Source organism: Anomalospiza imberbis, chromosome 3 (assembly GCF_031753505.1).
Source record: "Anomalospiza imberbis isolate Cuckoo-Finch-1a 21T00152 chromosome 3, ASM3175350v1, whole genome shotgun sequence".
Lineage (NCBI taxonomy): Eukaryota > Metazoa > Chordata > Aves > Passeriformes > Viduidae > Anomalospiza > Anomalospiza imberbis.
The window spans coordinates 72,750,267-72,770,631 of record NC_089683.1 but is presented as its reverse complement, the minus strand read 5'-3'; the positions used below and the strand labels follow the sequence as shown (position 1 = coordinate 72,770,631).

The window sequence follows — 20,365 nt, the reverse complement described above, 5'->3', positions numbered from 1 at the left end:
GCAGGCATAACCAGCATCCACAACCATTCCCATGAAAAATCCTTAGGGTACTGCGGTGGGTAATGGAGTCACATCTGTGCTTACCATTTCCCACCTGCTACCCTTGAAACTGGTGTCTGTCTTATCCTGGGCTTTTTAGGGGCAGAGTCAGACCAAAATAAATACTGAAATTCCCACCTTTGTAACTCCAACACAGCACTAGCACCTCACCCTGTGATTAAGAGAAACTGTACGTGAAACAGTCTGACCAGTCTCTTTTCCTTTTAATTTTTTCTTTCAGCAGACACGGTGGAGGCAATTTTCCAACATGAATCTGGTAGCAGATCTTCTCTACTTGTTGGCTTGCCTTACCGTGGTGACTTGTGACCGGGTCTACGTCCACCCTTTCAATTTGTATTGTTTCAAAGAGAGTGACTGTGACAAGCTGGAAAAATTGGTTCAGGAGGGAAAGACTATTGTCCCTGTCTCCATTGAGTCCCAAACCGCACCTGAATATGAAGGTGGCGTGAATGACAACAAGTTGGAAGTCCCAAGCATCAGCACCTGGGGGAAGGAGGAACGGAGCTACCTGAGTGACTTGGTGTATGTCCTGGGCATGCGGTTTTACAGCGTGCTGCAGAAAGCACAGAAGGGCCAAAACGTGCTCCTGTCCCCAACCAGCCTCTACAGCTCCTTGGTGTCATTCTACCTGGGGGCCTCAAACCAGACAGCACTTGATTTGCAGGGTTTGCTGGGATTTGTTCCCCCCTCTGGAAACCCTGACTGCACTTCCATGGCAGTCGGAAGCAATTTCCTTTCCAGCCTGAGGACGATCGAAAGGCTCGTGAAGAGCGGGGATGAGGAGCTGCTCTTTTCCAAGACACTGAGCTTGTTCTCTGCCCCGGGCATACCCCTCTTCCAGCTGTTCATGGAGCACTTGCTCCCCAGCGCGGATGCATTCTACGCCCGAGCTGTTGACTTTGCAAATCCAGGCGAGGCAGCAAAACAAATAAATGCCTTTGTGGAGGCCAAAAGTGAGGGCCAGAGCGAGGGCCAGAGCAAGGGCTTACTGGCAGACATCAGCCCATCCACCCAGCTGCTGTTTGCGGAGGACGTCCGCTTGGCAGGTATGAGGCAGCACTGCTCCTTTTGGGAACGGGCTTGGGGAAGGACGGGCAGTAACCCTGCTCCTGGGAAGGAAGCAAGGTCACACCTGCTCAGTGGGGAAAGGGAAGGGCTCAGATGAAAGGCTGGACCTCTGCTCCCCACTACTGTGCCAGGGATTTGCCTGCACACTGCCATGAGCCAACAAGGGCAATGGGAAGTGAGGAGGAGGGAGATAGCCTCCAAGAAATTTTCCTTGTCCAGTAAACTAAGGATTAAGAAAGGAGTGGAAAGGTGCATTAGAAAGACTTGTGAAGCATTTCTGGCTGCAAAGGAGCTAAAAGTCATGAGGGGCCTTCAGCAGGATTGATCAGGGTGTAGCTTTAAAGAAAGCCAAAGGAGCTGAGAGTAGCAGGCCAGAGGCATAGATACAAAAAAGGCTAAAAAATGCAGTGGACATGACTCCTCTGGTGGCTATTAACCATAAAAGTCTGGAGGCAAAATCTGGCTCAGGAAGCAACTGGACGTCATCAGTTATGGAAGCAGGACACCTACACAAACCTAGAATAAGGCAATCCCTTCATTGCCTAGGGTCATTCCATGCTGCTGTCCCAGAAATCCCCCTACACTACAACTGAGCCTTCTCTTCTGAGTGTAGCTGCTTTCCTAGATCCTCGTGACTTAATGCAATACCGAAGACTGCACACTTCAGACAGCTTGCCTACTTGGGAATGTATTTCAGAACACTTGCAGAGGCCTAAGTTCATGAGTGGGCCTCTACTGCTAAGGGTGGAGTTGTGGTGCTCAGGAAACCTTTCTGTGCCTCCATCTTCCCACTTCAAAACTGGATGTCAGGTTTTCTTTGCTTTCATGGGTGCTGTCATTCTCTCAGTGAGCTGTGGGCATCAGCTTTCTCTTCATTGTAAGATCTAGTATAGATATGATACTACAAAAGTAATTGTGTTACAGACTTGGGCATTGTCACAAAAGCAGTTTTCCTTTAGCAGAACCATTTTTTCCTCTTCTTCTCTATTGGAAACTTTTACTTGGTATAGAAACACATGTTCAAGGGTCTGCCTCGCTGGGTCACCTCTACTACCTTCTATATCAGAAGGTGCATTTGAAATGTTGCAGTCCCCACACGTGGGGGGACAAAATTGGCTCAAGTACAAATGAATTGCACAAGCAATTATATTCTAATAAACACAGAAGATGACCTCAGCATTTGGTTTGCCATTTGGTTGTGAAGGGGCATCCATGACAGCTGATGCTGTCACGCTCCATGTCTGTCCCCATAGCTGCAGAAAAGAAAAAGTACATTTTTTTCTCTGAAACATGTTATATAAGCTCTGAGATGCTATTAACAGCCATAGCATTGATAAAGTGGCAGAAATCCATACAAAACAACGGCTAAATGTTCCAGTGGTGTCAAATATTGTTCACTTACACAGTTTTCTTCACATTTGTAGACTTGCTGCCAAGCAGGGCCTGCCATTTAGAATTAAGTGTAGAACATCAGGTGCAAGTTTCACTGAGGGCAGTAGTTTCTTTAGTGCAGAACAGGATTATCTGCCCAGCTGGGCAGCAGCCTTGATTTACAGCAGGTCCTCCCCTGCATGCAGTGGCAGTGAGAAGATAACACGGTGAAATGCAAAGCTGCACAGAAGTAGTGCAAGGTGAGAGCAAGGCCTCTCATAGTTGTGAACTGGGGAAGAAATTTATTTTAAGGTCTAGTAAGTTTGAGTATGTCCTTTTTAACCTCCTTGGCTCAGCCAACACTTCAGTGTTGTACTTACAACCTTCCCCATTGCTTTGGTTTGTAAGATGGTGAAGGGTGAGACCTTGTGCTGCCTTCCCTCTCCTGAGCCCACCCGGCTGCCTGAGAGTGCTCCTGCAGCAAGGGCTGGCCCTGATGGATGTGCTTCCAAACATGCCATCAGTGCACTCGAGGGACAGAGAGGAAACCAAGCAGACCCTCTGCACAAGCCTGTGAGCCCCTGGGGACCATGTGGCAGCCTGGGAGGAAGCAGGCTACCAAGCAAGCACTTTCCTGTCCCCAGGAAAGGCCACAAAGCCAACAGAAACACAGCAGGTTAGTCACAGTCCTGATGGTCATGGTGCCTCTGCTGTGAGCTTGATGTCACCAGAAGGCAGATTAAAAGGGGGAGACATATGATTACAGTAGCTAAATGTGATTTTATACATGCAGTCCTTCTCTCAGGCACAGTGTGTTCTTAAAAAGACCAGCTAAGGGGCAGAGGGGACGAGGGAAGGAACAGAAGAATCAATTTCTCCTTTCTTGATCTGTTTTTCAGTGAATGTTAAGCAAGCCTTCCCGCTCAAAGAGCCTCAGGAATTCTGGGTGGATTCAAACACAAAGGTCTTGGTCCCCATGTTGTCTGTCATGGGGACATTCAAGTACAAAACTGATGCCAGTGGGACTTTTTCCGTGGTGGAAATCCCCATCAGCAAGACGGCGCTGCTGGTGCTGCTGCAGCCCATCAATGGCAGCGACCTGGAGAGCGTTGAGTCCAAGCTGACGTGGCAGTCCTCAGCCTGGCTCCAGTGGCTGTCCCCAAGGTAGGGAAGGAGCATGTGCACCCTCCCAGAGAAGGGATGATGGGATGGGGTGAGCCACACAGGGCTGCCCATTCACCTGGGGTCAGATCCTGCCAGGGAGGCTTTACTGCTGTGCACAAAGAGAAATCCCTGCACAGCCAGAGGGGTCACTTCAAAGGAGTGCCACTTTGGTGGGATCAGCTTTTTATCTAGGGGTATTTCAAGAAAATGAGCATCCCACCCATTAAGTGGGATGGTTTGGGGTTTAGCAGCAGACCCTGGGTGAAGTCTGGGTGAATTCACACTTGGAAACAGTAACAGGCACCCACTGTGTTTGTGCCCACACACCAAGCACTTGTTGGTGTTGTTCTCATATGCCCATTTCCCAGGACTGCCCAACCACTATGCTTTCACAGTGAACGAGCACTCACTTGCCTCTCTCTCTCTCTCCCTCTCTCTGCAGAGAAATTAAATTAGTGCTGCCAGCATTAACACTAGAAGACAGCTCTGATCTACAGGAGCTTCTTGCGGATATGGAACTGCCTGAACTGCTGGGGAAGGGGGCAGATTTCAGTAAGATAAGCAATGCCAGTCTAACAGTTGGAAAGGTACAGTACATATCACTGGCATTAAAGAAAATGTTTCCTCCACAGTTTCAGCCTCCTAGATGGAATAAATTTACCTAGAACTAAGCAGTCATGTAGGGGACATGCTTAGTAGGGGACTGAGTATCACATACAGTGTATGCTTTTAATGTAGTAGGAGAATAATGCTGGTAACATCAGTTTTAGTTGCTGGCAAGTCGTGGGAGGAATGAGTGAGCAGCTGTGTGGTACCTAGCTGCTGGCTGGGGTTAAACCATGACACAAGGGTAAGAGGATTACAGACCAGCCCAATGTAAAAGCAGTTACACAGCTTTTGCACATTATGGACAAGTACTCCAACATCTTTTTTAAACATCTCTGGAGTACAAATGTTTTATCATTTACTCAGACTCTCATTTGTCCCATCACGATTGTGCTCTGATGACTCCAGAGTTACTCATATGTTTTCCCTTACAGGTAATAAATAAAGCCTTTTTCAAACTGGCTAGTGATGGAACAGATCAACCAGAAGACCCTGAAGCACAGAAGGAAGATGGGGCATACCTGGATGTAACACTGAATAAGCCATTCCTTTTTGCTGTTTTTGAAAAGCAGTCAAGGGCAATGCTTTTTCTTGGCAGAGTAGTAAACCCTCTGCATGAGGATTAAATGCAAACACGGAGGATAAGAAAGGAGTGGAATGATGCACATTTCCCATCACCTTTGTCTTATTCATCAGATATTTTTGTGATGTTGTTGAGTGCTCTACTTAGCTTTGAGACGAAGCAGTTAGTGTTCAAAATACAGCTTTTTGAAAGCTAACACCTTGTAACATTTCATCCTCGTTCATCTATTTCATGTGAGGTGGTTCACATCCTTCAGCTTCCATTTTATTCTTTGTCTCTCCTTTGCTCCTAGCTCCCTTTTTGGATGCAGTGGGGCAGGGCAGTGTTTCAATGCAAAGCATCAACTTGAAAAAATAGACAGATAAGCAGCTTTTATTATAGTATTTTTATTTACTATAGAAAAGAACTTCTTCATTCTTTAAAAAGCTTTTTTAATTGTATTGTCAGTTTTGCAAGAGAGACTCCCTTTTACATTACATATATTTAAAATATTTTAAATTATCCACAGAGATTTCTAGCTTCATCAGCAACATTTTCCTTTAAAATGCTGCCAACAGCACAGGCAGGCTCTGCTTGTCCCACTGAGACAAGATTTTTCTGCCTTGGAAGCAAAACCATGCTTAGAGGAAATTTCTTCTTTCTGCAGCCCAGATGGATATGTTCACTTCTTAACTCTGTGGAAATACTAAAAATAGGGTTTGGTAATATTAATGAACTGTGATGGATAAATTCTCAGAGTCTGACAGAATTATCTCTGATTTTTTTAGGTGAAAAAAATCCCACAAGGTCTACTCTTGCAACACAATTCCATTTCTTGGATTACTTTATAACCTGTGAGGCATTTCTTACAGCCTTATAGCAAAGGAGGACATTACTGGTTAGAGTCCAATTCTGTAAACTTTAACATATCCAAACCATATGTTCTTTAAAAATAGCATTAATAGCAATAATGTATATTAGTATAAATAGTGGATGTGGTGCTGCTACTTGTGAATAAAATGATTACAGCAGTCCAGTCCAACTCTTAACAGAGTCATAAAAATTTGAAACATTAAAGTGGAATAACAGATTATTAGATGACTCTTGAATTAGTAAGTGAGGAATTGGGAGACAGACCTTGGTACTGAGGAGAGCCTGGAACAAGGATTTCCACCTGTCATCTCTAGATTTATTGTTAGCACTGATGGCACTTAAAAATAACTGCAAACCTCTTTGGCAGATCATGCAAGACGTATCCTACAGTGCACAGCAGCTCATTACCATCCACAGTGGCCACAATGTATATCTAATCTAAATGCACTAATGCCAGCAGCTTGGTATCAGTGATGTGGATATGTGACACATCCCTGTAGCTTCATGGAAAATGCTGTAACATCATAAATAAAATAACCCTCAAGAATACTAGGACACAGCATCCATGTATTTATCCATTTATACTGCATGGACTCCTGATGCTCTAACATCTAAATACTGTACTTGTATTATATACAGAAGTAATTAAGTATGAACATTCAGAGGTAGAAAGATGCAAATAAACTCACTTCCAAGTTTCTTTGCCACAGTTTGGTTGGGCTTTTGTCCATAAATAAGTTCTGGGTTCTGAAATCTGCTCCAAATCAGATTTAAGTTTTTAAGACAGGAAGTTGCATATTATCAAGCACTACAGCCAATGGTATAGCTCTAAGCATGAAAGAGCAGCTTCATACTAATTTAAATGCTATCCCATTTACTTGTTGAAGTCAGGAGGTAGCATCACCTACAAATAAAATTTCAGACCATGAAATGTTCCATTTTTATGAAGAAGGTGGAAAATAACAAGAGGGAGCCCCTGGGTACACTGACAAAGTTTAGGGAAAAATGCCTTTATTCACAGGTGGGGGCTGCATGCTCTGGAACTGCATATCCCTGTTCATTGGTTACAGGCAGAAAAACAAAACAAACCAACCAAACACACATTTCAGAAAATAAATTTTGTGGTGGAGAGCACCTCTCCACTGACACCCTGGAAAAGAAAAGGAAGAAGGAAAGAGCAGAGACAGGGAACTAAAAGTAAACTGACCAGAATAAGGACTGCAAAGAGAGAAGTGGTGGAGCAAATGCTACAGTACCAGCGAGATAAGCTGTCTGTACAGGTACCCATTCTCCTACATATTCAAATCGTAAAAAACAACCAACTAACAAAACAACCCCACCCAATTCCCAACTAAGTCTCTGCTTCCTCAACAATGTATACTCTCCTGAGACTTGTTTCTGAAACAATTTTATGTGTAAAATTTTTATGGCATTTTTTACTCTCCTCCAATTTTAGCAAATTCCTCTGTCAGGCACACCATGATCAGACACATTCCAAGCTTCCTAGACACCACTCACATACTCAGATCCTAAATGCAGTCTACAGCCTAATAATCTAGTGAATGAAGCACCTAAACTCGGGCTCTAAAAGGTGGGAGATTTGGAGGAGAACAAAGGCAAGGATAAGCTTTTTTAGGTTTCATCAAACAGCCCAGTTTATCCCTGAGCATAGCAGACAATTTACAGACAGCTTAAAAAACAAAACAACTTTTAAGAAATCTATGCAGTTTGCTTCCTCATCCCTCCAGTTTAACCTTGAAAATACAATTGTTGATGGAAAAAAGAGAGTAAATATTCCTCGAGTGGTTCAGCCAAATACACATACTGCTAGTTATCTTTAAACAGTGAGGTTAGAACAGTCTGGTCCACTTCTGGCATAACATACCAAGTTAAGAATCCAGTTACCATTTTAGAGGAAGACATGCCACTGCTCTTTCGCTCCTCAATATTGTACAAAAAACCTATTCCAGCTAAATTCCTTCCAAGATTAGAAAGGCATAGCAAGTTTTCTAAAGGTCCTAGAATGGAGGAAGAAAAAGGCACAAAAATCAAAACTGCATTACCGTCATGAAGTGCACTTCAAAAATTGCCTAAGGAATAGAAGAAATAGAATTATGAGCAGAAGACATCTCCATTGGAACACTAGATGGTAGGTCCTCTCCTGAATGATGCACAGTGTTTGAATGGCAAATTCAGTTAACCAAAGACAAAGTTAATTCACACAAATTCTTAACTGATGTTTTATTCTACTGAAAGAAAATTCAATCCTATTCAAGTGAACAAAAATAAAACATGGGAACTGACACAGAACTAGTGATACAGACATTTAAAGCAATCATAGGACATTCAGTAATTTTGATTTGCTGCACAATGTTATTTCCTGCCCTGAAATTAAAGCTGGTCTTCAATGGAAAAGAACAGAATTCAGCCTATATCCTCAGAAAGTTGATCAAGACAAGTAGGAAGTGTTGTAATTGCAGGAAGATGTGGAAAATCACTTGCAACTCAAGCCAAGTAATCTCTTTGTGCCTTTTTGGTTTGGTACACAGACTACATCCTTTTCCCCAGTTTTGGAGGACACAAACAAAACTGTATTTTCAATCACTAGTGTGCACCGATCTCAGAATCTGCTGCTTTGGTGACAGCTGTTGTAGAAATTTAATTGTACAGAGATGCACACCTGCTGAAGTGAGCAGTTGCAGAGCGCATTTACAATCCTACAATCTCAGACTCAGGATACAACTTAGACATCCATTTTATAACAAGAAAACATTGCTGAAAACAACAGTAGCTAGAACTAGGAAGATGTTTCTACTGCTGACTCTTAAGAAAATTAAGAGGTGTGGGGAGACCAAGCTTTCTGTGTTCATCTATTAGAAGCCTGGAAAAAATATAATATGTACACAAACTTCTTGTTCATAAGCAGTTAAGAGTTACATCCACTCAGCTGTGCATGCCTAAGGCTGAGGATTTCCACGTGCCTGAGGAGACAAACAGATCTGTCATCTGACAAGTTGGTTCCCTTTGCTGTTTCTTTTTTCAGCAATAAACTTGGATGCTCCCTCGATTGTGTATGTGCCATGAACGGAGAGATGCTAAGCAAATCAGAAAAGCCAAATCCTGCTCTCCATTGCTCAAGATTGAATGCAAGCACCACCATGTATGTAATTTTAAGGAGCAGGGCTTTCCTCACTGCCTCCCTTCAAAAAATTAGTATTAGAAAAGTCGTAACAGCCACCCTTCCTAATTGCTTCAAAAACACCGTGATCACATGGTTGTATCTTCTCAAGTAAAATATTATAAGTTTCCAACAGTGAGGAATGAAAGCCCTCAAGCTGTGAAAGGTTTTCTCACCACAGCTTTACTTCACGCAATAGCCATGTGCTACAAACCTCCTATCTCTAAGAACTTGGAAAATTTGCATAAACTGGGCATGAAGCCCCAAGCTCTCTAAATACTTTAGGAAGAAATAGGTATTTTTAATTAATAATCAGGAGCTAGAATTCCAGTGTTAAATTTTTCACAAGGTTAAAAAAAAAAAGAAAAAAAAATCAGAAAAACAAAACACAAACAAAAACAGAAAAACAGGGCATTTTTTGACTTTAAAGCCTTAAATTCAACTCCTACTGTGCCCAGACTATGTTGCCTGTCCTTCACATATGAAAGAGAAGCATCAATAGGCAGGTCTCTCTAGGTTCAAGAAAGCTCTTTGTTACTCCTTCTACCATTTTAAATCATAGTAACACTTTCAAATTTCCTGCTATATAAAGATGCACGTTGCACTGATGTAACTAGGTTTGAAGTTACAAAAATTCTACATGTAGGCAGGTGAGTTCTAATAGATAATGTAATACAAATCAGAAATACACCGGCCTTGAATAAATTCTGGCTCAGTGAATTAAGCTTTAATTTGAAGGAAAACAGGTAGTCTGGATGTAATAACCTTTAAGTTAGATACTTGTAGTAGAAATTACTTTAAAAATTTAAAGAACTTTATGAGCTTTTGTCACACAGCCCTTCACACCAACATGGTCTGTAAAAAAAGCACATCACTTAAAATGAAAACATTCAAAACCTAAACAAGAGACAACCACATCCCATGATGAAGGAGGGCCGGTAAGTGCAAAGCAGTAATGAGAAATAGCGGAACCCTGTTCCTGTGAGTACTGTATCCCAGGAGAGCTGGAATAACGTCTGGAAGTTTTTGACACCCTGTAAAGATTTAAAGCACACAGCTGCCTGTGTCAAACACTGTCAAGGCCACAGACAGAACTTGCCCTAAGATAAGCCACCACAGCAGGAACTCGAGATAAGAACAGAAGGGAGGAATTTGTGACAGGAAGGTGCTGATTCCAGACCTATCAGTGATGAGATCTGGTTAGCACATCCTGGTTAATGCATCCAGGCAAAAATTCTCTGGCAAACTGTGGGAGAGAAAGCAAGTGTTCGTACTCGTATCACTGCTTAAAATCACTCTCAGTTATGGGACAGATGGAGTCTGTGACCACCAACAACCCCAATGTGCCCCCAGACTCATTTCTCGGGCTTCCCACCAGAGGACTGCACATGATTCACAGTGTTATCATCTGACAGCATAGAACTCCCTCCCAGGGGAGGAACCAGGGCATTCCCACCTGAACCAAAACATGTATGAACCCACTGAACCCATGTATGAACCCTCTTTGTTTCATGGGCTTCCCCGATCCCTGATGGATCAAGATTATGACCAACACTTTGACCAACAAACATCTAAAATACCAACAATCAAGTCTTGTTGTTGGATCCTTGGATAGGGATGTCTTTCATCTCTACTATGTAGTCATATATTTTCTCTCTTTCTTTCCTTATGTATTTTCTTAAATGATATCTTTATACTTTCATATTGTTCTATTTCTATAGACAATAACCAAAACAGCTACATACCTTTCTTCCACTGCAAGCAAACGGCTCTAAAATAAACCTGAGATATATATACACACACACACATAAATAGATAGATATAGCTCTATATATATGTATATAGATGCAAAAACTCTGGTCATGCAGTGTCCTTTTGCTCTAATCAAGGGTTCTCTTAAAAAGAACCTCAGTTACTTTGCCTCTGGAGTGGGTTGTAACACAGCCATCAATCAATACATTTGACTCAAAAACATATGGGACATCAAAAGTTAGGAAGACAGTTTATTACATATTATTTTCAACACAGAACTTTGTTCTTGTACATTTCAAGTTGTACAACAAAAATAAGAAAAACATTTTCTTCTACTTTTATTCTGCAGTAGAAAGTTTAGAACTTTGATTGCTTTCCATATAATGGATAACTGATAAAATCTCAGTCTTTTGGTGAAGCAAGTTCATCGAGGCAGAAGATACATTGATTTGCTGCTTCAGATACTTTAGGAAGCACTTCATTGCTATTTATTTGGTAAAACAAAGCAGAGTTAAATTCTCTTTCTTTTAGGGACATTGTTTATCTTCAATCACATGCTTTCAAAAATATCTAGGATGGTTCCACTGTAGCCTGATCCTTGGCAGTTAGAACCAGTTCTGCAAGGGCTGAAAAGCTTTTTATGCTGCTTGTTTCCAGTCCCATCTTTCGTATCTAAAGAGATATAGAAAATCCATTAATTTTCTTTAAAACATTAAAAACCCACTAACTATTCTACTTAAGACATTTAGTGAAGCCTATGCTTTGTTCTGCACTGACATGTGGCAAAAACCACAACTGCATATACTGCAAACGATAAAAATTTAAATCCAACTTTGCTCAGTTAAGTCCCTCTGGTTACAGAAGTGTCTTACAGGGAATTATTTCACCATCTTCTAGGCAACTTGTAACTAAAGCCAGCTGGAAGTTTCCCAGTGAAGCAATCAGAAACTTGGCTGTAGTTGGTTTTAATGCATTGATTTAAACGGATTCTTTTTTTCCAACTCCAAATGAAGTTTCTGGGCAATACTTTAAAGATCAACATGAATACATCCAAGAAGAGCCAACAGCATGACGATGAAAGCATTTCAATAGGCTGCAAGAGCTTATGGTTCTAGCCTTGAACTTCCTGGGAAACAAAAACAACTCTACAATTACAGAGGTTGCTGAAAGTAATTTCTTAGCCAGGAAATCTCTTGCTCTGACAATAAGAAAAATATGGCCATGAAAAAACTAAGAGTGCAGTGAAGCAGAAAAATCTGGATCTAACTGAAACCGTAATGAAGTGATTCTGAAAAGGTGTTTGCTGCTGGACCTCTTTGCAATAGTCACATGTACCAAAACAACTCCCAAATGATTATGAACAATCTGTCCCAGTTCAGCTTAAATTCACATGGCAGTCATGGAAAAGAAGAACAAAAGCACAACCCCAGGCAAAAACTGACAAATGATAGTTTTCGTTAGTAAGATTTCCACAGTTCCACCCAATTGTGATTAGTCTCATATCTGAGAAAAGCATCTGCTCACACACAAGCAGACTTAATCTACCTCTTATAATTCATCAACAGCATCTACTCATAAACAAGATCAGACAATTCCTTGGCAACTAATGATATAGACCCTTAGCTGGAATAGAAATAATAGAATATAATAGTTGGAATAGATATAATTTGACTTAGTTGGAATAGATATGATTTTAGAAATAATGGAGTACAAAACAGCATGTTTATACAATTTAATGTAGCTACTGCATGTATTTCCTGGAATATTTTCTTCAATGTTTTGCTATTTAAAATTTCATATTTGGCACTGAAAAGCACTTACAATTATTTAGCACAACAAATAAGGCTGACATCCTCACAGCTCTTGGGAATAGACCCTGACGATGCAGAAAGTCAAGGTTGGAAACACCCCGACAGAAGACAAACAAAAGAAAGGCCATAAAGAGGTTTCTATCAGACCTAAGTCAGGTCCCTGCCCTCTCATCTGTACAGTGTTTCTTCTTAATGCTTCCAAGCACTGAGCAGTACTTGAATTTTAAGTAGTAAGAAATATAAGCTTTGCATTTGTACAAGAAAGGACAGGGAAGTATACATTGCTGAAGTGGTATCTATAATCACCAACATCTGAAATCATCCCCTTTATACAAACTTGAAAACACAAAACAAAAACCCAAACCCCAAACCCACACCAACAAAGCTTTCAAGACCAAAATCAGAGTCAAGATTCCCCTTCCCCTTTCCTCTCCCTTCCAAAACTATTAATAATAAAAAACCTATTTGTCGTAACTTACTTGTTCTCCAAAATACTCAACGTCTAAGGCCAGCTGCAGTCGGATTTTGTTATCATCACTCATGCCCCCATTTGTACCAACAGGGTTTGAAGTTGCAGCTCTTCTGGCTTGCTTCAACCTTTTTAGACTCTCTTCCATTTTCTTAACAGAACTGAGCACATCAGATACAGTTTCATAATACCTGAATTAAGGAAGGTTAATGAGAAATAAAAAATTCCACATTACAGAAGAGCCTACTTCATACATAGAAGTACATCACTGGCCCTGCTGAACAATGCCAGAAGGAATGACTTCCCTTGCAAAGAAGCTACTTATTAGCATTATCAATTAATCACTATTTCCATTATTAGTTCCAGAGGTTAATCTGAAGATTACTACTCAGTCTTGAAGACTTCTCATCACAACATTTTTGACTTGTTCAAGATGTTTGTACTCAACAGTGATCAAGGAATGCAACTGCTCAATTTTAAAGAATCAAAATCAGCCCCTCTTTACAATCAATAGACTATTGAGTAAAACTGATTTTATAAACAGCCTGACAGACCAAAACCCATGTATTTTTAGGCAAGTATAAGTGTATAAGAGAGCACACATGTACACACCAGTCAGAAATGCCTATTTCTAAAATGAAGAAACTGATTTAAACAGGAATCTCAGGAAGCTGGCAGGAAAACTCAGGAGAACCCTAACCCTAATTTAGAAAGGGCAGAGATAAATAAAATACCACTGCCCAGAGAGTGGGATCCACATTAAAGAAAGCATAGAATCAAACATTAACTACACAACAAAAATTCAAAAAGCCTTATGGACTGAAATCTCATGCTGAAGTGGGAAGAGCATATATCATACAAATTAACAGATGCCCAGGACAGTGAGTTAACAATAAGAAGAGAAAACAGAGCAACAATGGCAAATTAAAAGATCCACGAGAGAAATTACCAGATTGAGCTATGTTCTGTAATTTGCTAAAATATGTAACTTTCAAAGAGCCTCTCCATGAAAAATATTACTCTAAGAATTAAGAATTGAAACAATCTTCCTGATGATTATTTTTAAACAAGGAGGCAACGGAAAGCAGACAAGCTTTTTAAAAGGATAATTAGATAGGGATGGCTAAAGAAAAAGTGCTTGCCAGTGCCATGGAAATTTGTTTCACAACAGCATTCTATGAAAAGCAAAAGTATTCCAGTAAAAGTCAGTCGTATCCTCTTTTCATATCTTGGTATTTCCTAGTCCCACTCGTGATTAATTCCTACTTCCGCTCTACTCCCAAATCATTTTGCCATTTAAGCCCCCAGTGATTTTTAACTAGTTTATGCTCTTTTCTGTTTCTTTTTTTATTTGGATGCAAGAATGTATTATGACAGCAAGAAATTAATTATTTGCATCTGTATTGTCAATAAAGAAACTACAATATTCCTTCATGTAAGAAATTCAGTTTCTTTGACTTGTCGCTTGTCAGTGAGGATAAGATATTTTAAAACAAAATGATGAAAATAGTAGCAAGAAACCATGAAAACAGAATTGGACAGAAAATTCTAAGGAATTAAGAAATGAACCTGCCAGTCTTACTGGTGTTTAACCACTGTCACCATGTTTAACCTAAGTTTTGGAAAGTGAAGAACTGCTTTTTGGGGGGCAAAAAAGCTCTGGTTGGGTCCAAGGAACTACATAACAGCTACTTTGCATGGTGTCACCAGATTTACTGAAGTTTTAAAAGCAAGACTAATCAGGCACAGAGATGTAGAGTGACAGACAAGAATTCACCCTAAGATATTTTAGCTCAATAACCTTGAGTGGCTTGAGATTCCAGGCATCTTTTGCAGTTCTTCAGCAGTGTTACTTAAAAAATAACAATAAGCTTTTTTCTATGCACTAAAAACTGATGAAGAGACACCAAGCTTGAAAAAAAGTTTTGGGCAAAATTAAAATGACCAGTGCAGTCAAGACCAACCTAAGGTTAGCATTGTCCAAAATACTTAAGAAAAATTTTAAGAATGGTTGGTGAAGGTGTAAAATTGTCGTACAATCTTAAGTCTATTCTGAAAGGTACCAGAAGAGGAAGAGTAGGGACGCAAAAGGAAGCAAAGAACAACAAAAACCTCGTGTTCTGACTATGGTTTAAAACCTCAGTATTACTATGTGGTTAAATCTCAGGAAAAAAAATCAATCTATGTTCAGCAGCAGCCAACAGACCGTATAATATGCAAAGAATTATTGGGAAAAACTATGTAAGGACAGACAGAAAGCACACATTATACTTTAACCTCCATGGATTCTTCTGATATTATCATCTATGGTCAGAATGGTCAAAGAAAACCAACAAAGCAAAACTATAAAGATGGGAAAAGGATAAAAAAAACATCCAAATAGGCTAAGGTGACTCTTTTAGGCAAAGTCAGACATAAAAAAAAATATAGCTAACACGAAGAGCAAATTGTCCACAATGCAAAAAGCAGGTGGTATCCTGTGAAATTTTCTGGCAGAACTTTCAAACAAAAATAAGTATTGCTGTGTCACGTTACATGCTTTAACTGGCAGAACTCACAAAATGCAAAATCCCTGCTCAGTAAGAATTTAAAATACAGCTAGACAAATGGAAAAAAAATCAATTAAGCAATCTAATGCATATGACTACTCATGTTCAAAAGCCCTCAAGATGCTAACTAGGAAACAGAAGATCTGCTAAAGAAAGTATTACTTTATGACAGCCTTATTAAAACTGTGAACAATTAGCTCTTCAGCAGTTTAAAAGGCCCAAAGCTTTAAACCACTAAAAGTTGGATAATCATTGTATACATTAAAGAAGTCAAAGGACAGTAGAACTCAAGTTCTTGAAAATTCAACCACTGTTCATTGAAAGTAACAAGGTTAGTAACTTTCATTGAAAGTACTGAGGTTAAGGTCTTGCATCAATTCTGAAACAAAATGCACTTCTTTAGTTCACTGCTGCACTCCCAGAACCAACCAATTTTTCAAATGCCCTATCCACCATGTCATGGTTTGCAGAGATCTGAGCAGGAACCAGGTCTTTGGATTCCCTGCCCAGCTTTTCATCTGCTAAACATGCAACATGAGAGTAGATCCAAGGAAATATACCGCACCTAAAGAGTGCTGCATTTTGGTTTTCTTTACAGTTGTATTAATTCATAGCATTTTGTTTTTTTCCTGTGCCTGTTCAACAGACATTGGAGTTTTTATCTAAGGCAAATAATGTTCTGTATTTGTTCTCTTACTTCTGTGTGCTTTCAGAGAGAGCACCTTCCAACCACTGATGAATCATGGGCTGCTTCAAGGTATCTCCATAGTCATTCTGTAGTCGGTAGAAGGGCTTAAGAGCACTGTCAACATAAGGTGAAGCTTTAGTTGGCACCTCCTGGCAGATGACAGGGAAACAAGTTGGGGAAGAAGGAGCCAGTCATTTACGTACTGAAAGTATCAACACCCAATTCTATCCCAGGTAAAAAATGCTAATCTTGTACCTAAGCAAAGAAATGCATAAGCCATTTAGGACAAGTCAATGAGAGATCATTTTACACAGGAAAGACACCATCACAAAATTATTCAGTAGCGTTATACAGCACGATATAATATAGAACAAGGTTCAAAATGCCCAAAGCCTTTTCAGAGATGCATGTGCCAGTCATTCCTATTACCACGTTATGATCCTGAATGCTCTTTCTGCTCATGCTGATTCCAGACAAAGCTGAGCAGACTCAGTGTCCAAAACAGACTATTACACCTTTGTTAAAATACCTACAGCTTTGTACTATACTTCACTAGGTTGAAGACATTATCATGGGCTCTGTTAAGCAGATATGGACAGGCTTGAAGAACTCTCAACAATCTCAGCACAGCCCCTTCTGAGATTTATTCTTTCATTTGCAAGCAGCACTGACCTTGTTCGTTCTCCTATATAATCTTGGAACTTCCAGTGCACTCTTCAGGTATGCAAAGGAGGACTCACTGAGATCCTGGATAATCTTGTTATTCAAGGTAGGCACACAGGCTGATAGAGAAGTCTTTGAATCTTCCAAGGCTCCTATTAAAGTAAAAATGCTGAAGTTTAAACTACTCTGCCCGAACACAACACAAAATATGTGAATCCTCCCAGCCTCCTAATCCCACTCACTATCTGGTGTCAAGTACAGGACATGCTTACCAAATAAATACACACCATCCACTTAATAAAACACTGCCAGTAACACCAACCATTCCTTAGTCAGAAACACAGACAGAGGCAAGGAAAGAGAAGTGGAGTAAAGTAACATTCTTCAGGTTCCAAGTTTTTCAAGTATTACTAATGAAGCAAGGGCTTGAATCAAAAGGCTCTGACCTTCCAAAGAAAACTGTGTGAAATTCTCTCTAAATTCCCTATGGAATGACCGGAACATGTTCAACTCAAAGACGTGATTGGCAACAGACCATCCACTGAGCAGGAGATGTGCACAAGCTCCTACATCTCTAATAGACTTGGACATCTACCAGTAGTTCTGATTTAGAGATTTCGGTGGAATTCATGATGCAGAGCTCCTGGCTATGCTTGCAGACCAGGACTAGTTCACTCATGCAGCTACAGGCCTAGCTTTAATTATTAAATTAAAATAAAACTCCATATTTCACATAAAGAATGATCAGATGAAAAAAACAAACAAATGAACCAAAGAGACAAACGACAAACCCAAAAACCAAACCAACCCAAAACAGAAACCCAGAAAGAAAAAAGGAGACTAAAATACTGAATTGCTTCTACCCTCTGAAGTTAAGGTATTTAACTATGATACTTTGATAACCCTTTGCCTCAAATGACTCATCAGGCCTGAGAGAGAACAGTCATTTTAGAAAAACATTTTCATTTCCACTGGATAATGGAAAGCCTCTCCTTATGTCTTCTTCCCCAATTCCTTCAAAAGTTTAATGATATGAATCTTCTAGGATGAAGTCCTCACTTTCTAGAAAAAAAATCCTAAACGCACTTTAGACTCACTCAATTTTAATCGTTAAACATTATCCAGACTCAACAGGTCTGTTCAAGATTGTTTCTATTTAACAATTTAAACAGAAGGCAAGTTCCATTAAATATTTTCATCCTAAATAATGAAACTGTAAAAGTTGATTTTATTTTTTTGGGAGAAAGGGGAAGAAGCCTCTCAGCTTTACCTGCAATGCAAGATATATTCTTGAAGCCAATAATTTCAAGCTTTGGTTTAATCATGTCTAAGATGTCAGGAATCTGAAAAAAGAAACAACCCAAAGCTGAGAAAGATATAGGCATGCTATAAAAATTTTAATTACTTTTCCTACATTCTGTAAGTTTGAAGTGCACACAAAACACCCTCAATTTCTATGGGCTTACTGCATTTCTGTGCAATCAATACTAGAAGTTTATAATATGCACAGGAATTCAGGCTTACACACTAAATCCTCTTACCTTACTATTGTACTCAGAGGAAATAATTTAGAATTAACAAAACTCTTCTGCAATTTACAACTTCACAAATTACAGAAAATTCAGCCTTACTGAAAATAAATACACAGGAATAATCCCTACTGGGAGACAATTAACACCATACATCTCTCCTCAAGACTCTGGATCATAATTCAAGTGTAATCATGATGATAAAACCTTTGCCAACCTCAAAGACTAAAATCAGCAAACACTTAAAACACATTAAAGCTGAATGTTGCACCACATTCCAAGCTGCAACACAGACTTCACTAGAAAAGGTAAGAGTGGCAGAGTGACACTACACACCAAAAAACTGTAGAAAGATATTTTTTAGGAGTTAAGTCCAGCAGCTACTGATAAAAAGAACTTAAATACCTGAAGTGGTTTGCCCATAATCTGACATTCCAAATAAGCACAGAGTGGGCCATGTATTTCAGGTATCAGACACCCCAAGTTTTAGCACTTAAGATTTAAAAAAAAAATATGGTACATTATTTTAAACAATTTAATGCCCTTACAAGATGCTACAAACATCAGTGAAAATTCTTTCTAAGTAAAGTCAAAAGCACAAACCCGATCCTGCAGTTTGTCCAGATCTGCAGCAACATGTATCAGCTGAGTACTAGATATAGAAGACAATGGCAGACTTTCTGAAGAACATCCATTCCCTTGGTCTTCACTGGGGTTGAGGCTTAAAGAAGATTCCTTTCTACCAACTGGCACAGGTTTTTTGCTTTCCTTTGTATTCTCACTGGAAATGGGCCTTACAGAAACCTGAAACATCAAACTGAAGTGTGAATCCTAGCAATAGTGAAGGCAGTTAAAGCTGGACAAACTGAAACAGTATGTCAAGGATTTGTAATACTTCAGCATTAGAATGCCACACTTCCAAGGGATATTACCAAATACCATTACTAAAATAAGTATAAAGTAAATGTTAAAAAAAATTGAGTGCACTACAAAGTTGGATAATTTAGAACAAATTTGTCTAAGGTTAGTAGAGAGCAGTCCAGTCCTGCTGTCAAACCATTCCTTTCTCCCACCTCCTCAAGATCTCTGCTGTCAGGCAAGTGCTTCCCTTGACTACTGTGTTTTATCTCTGGTACTTATCAGTACTTTGCATGAGCTCATTTAGCTGAGAGAACTAAGTCACTGAGTCACAAAAGAAATTATAAATGGAGATCTTACTGCTGTCTTCAACTACCAAAGGGGCACGTACAGAGAAGACAGAATCAGATTTTTCCTTGAGGTACAGTGAGAGAGTAATAGGCAATGGATACTGTAGCAAGAGAAATTCTGATCAAATAGGAGGAAAAAGCCATCAGTCACTGGACCAGGGTTCCCAGGAAAGAGTGCAATCACCATCTTTGGATATACTCAAAATTCAATTTAAGAGGCTCTGCACAACCTCATCTAAGCTGGTTCTATTTTGAGTAGGAATTGGGACCAAATGACTTCCAGAAATCTCTTCAAATCCCCGTTATTCTATTGCACTGTCTCTCTATGGCACAAGAAACAGGGGGCCACTTGTATGGCTGGGAGCCAGTACAAGAGCAAAGTCCAGTTTCTCTGCTCAGAAGCAGTGATCATTGATGCTGAGTCAGCTGCCCAGGAAACTTTGGTTTTGCATTCTCAATACTAAACAACTGATTCAGATTATATCAGTCCTTCTTATTTGAAGAGTTATTTTTTACCTGGCTCTGTCTCACAACTTCACTCACTCAATCAAAAACACACGAACAGAAGAAAACTAAGATTTTGGCTTCTTGTTTCAGTGGCAGAGGCAGAATAAAGCAGCAAGAAGTATAGCTTTGGCAACCACTAGACAGCAGCACTGCAACAGTACTGATATTTGTGATTGATCACGTATTTTGCAGTCATACTTTTTATACGCCAAACTCATGAACTGCTTAAAGAACTCTTAAAAAGAGGTCACATACGTTGCTTCAAAAAGTCTCTTTGATGGACACATCCCATCACCAACCCCTTAAA

At 39.9% G+C, this 20,365-nt stretch overlaps 2 protein-coding genes across 4 annotated transcripts in view; one reads left to right on the top strand and one right to left on the bottom strand.

Moving 5' to 3' along the window:
- The first annotated feature begins 248 nt into the window (after positions 1-248).
- On the top strand, positions 249-6,413 carry AGT (angiotensinogen). The gene is made up of 4 exons (XM_068185103.1): positions 249-1,106; positions 3,399-3,663; positions 4,106-4,250; positions 4,704-6,413. The coding sequence occupies exons 1-4, from the start codon at positions 308-310 to the stop codon at positions 4,893-4,895; spliced, it is 1,401 nt and encodes a 466-aa protein (XP_068041204.1). The 5' UTR covers positions 249-307; the 3' UTR covers positions 4,896-6,413.
- Positions 5,490-20,365, bottom strand: part of COG2 (component of oligomeric golgi complex 2) — a 32,951-nt gene continuing 18,075 nt past the window's right edge. The window contains exons 13-18 of one of the 3 annotated variants that reach the window (XM_068185101.1): positions 18,947-19,147; positions 18,085-18,157; positions 16,824-16,966; positions 16,161-16,300; positions 12,925-13,105; positions 5,490-11,306 (exon numbers count right to left, since the gene is read on the bottom strand). In XM_068185101.1, coding sequence (XP_068041202.1) covers positions 11,205-11,306; positions 12,925-13,105; positions 16,161-16,300; positions 16,824-16,966; positions 18,085-18,157; positions 18,947-19,147 — 840 coding nt within the window. In that variant the 3' untranslated portion in view covers positions 5,490-11,204. Of the gene's footprint in view, positions 11,307-12,924; positions 13,106-16,160; positions 16,301-16,354; positions 16,407-16,823; positions 16,967-18,084; positions 18,158-18,946; positions 19,148-20,365 lie in introns of those variants that run through there. The other 2 variants (XR_010997397.1, XM_068185102.1) reach the window with 2 other exon arrangements.

Bases quoted from the DNA above. Each gene is read 5' to 3' on its own strand.
- AGT (XM_068185103.1), top strand. From the start codon at position 308: ATGAATCTGGTAGCAGATCTTCTCTACTTGTTGGCTTGCCTTACCGTG. The intron at 1,107-3,398 runs GTATGAGGCAGC...TCTGTTTTTCAG, and splicing joins GGAGGACGTCCGCTTGGCAG to TGAATGTTAAGCAAGCCTTC. The intron at 3,664-4,105 runs GTAGGGAAGGAG...CTCTCTCTGCAG, and splicing joins CTCCAGTGGCTGTCCCCAAG to AGAAATTAAATTAGTGCTGC.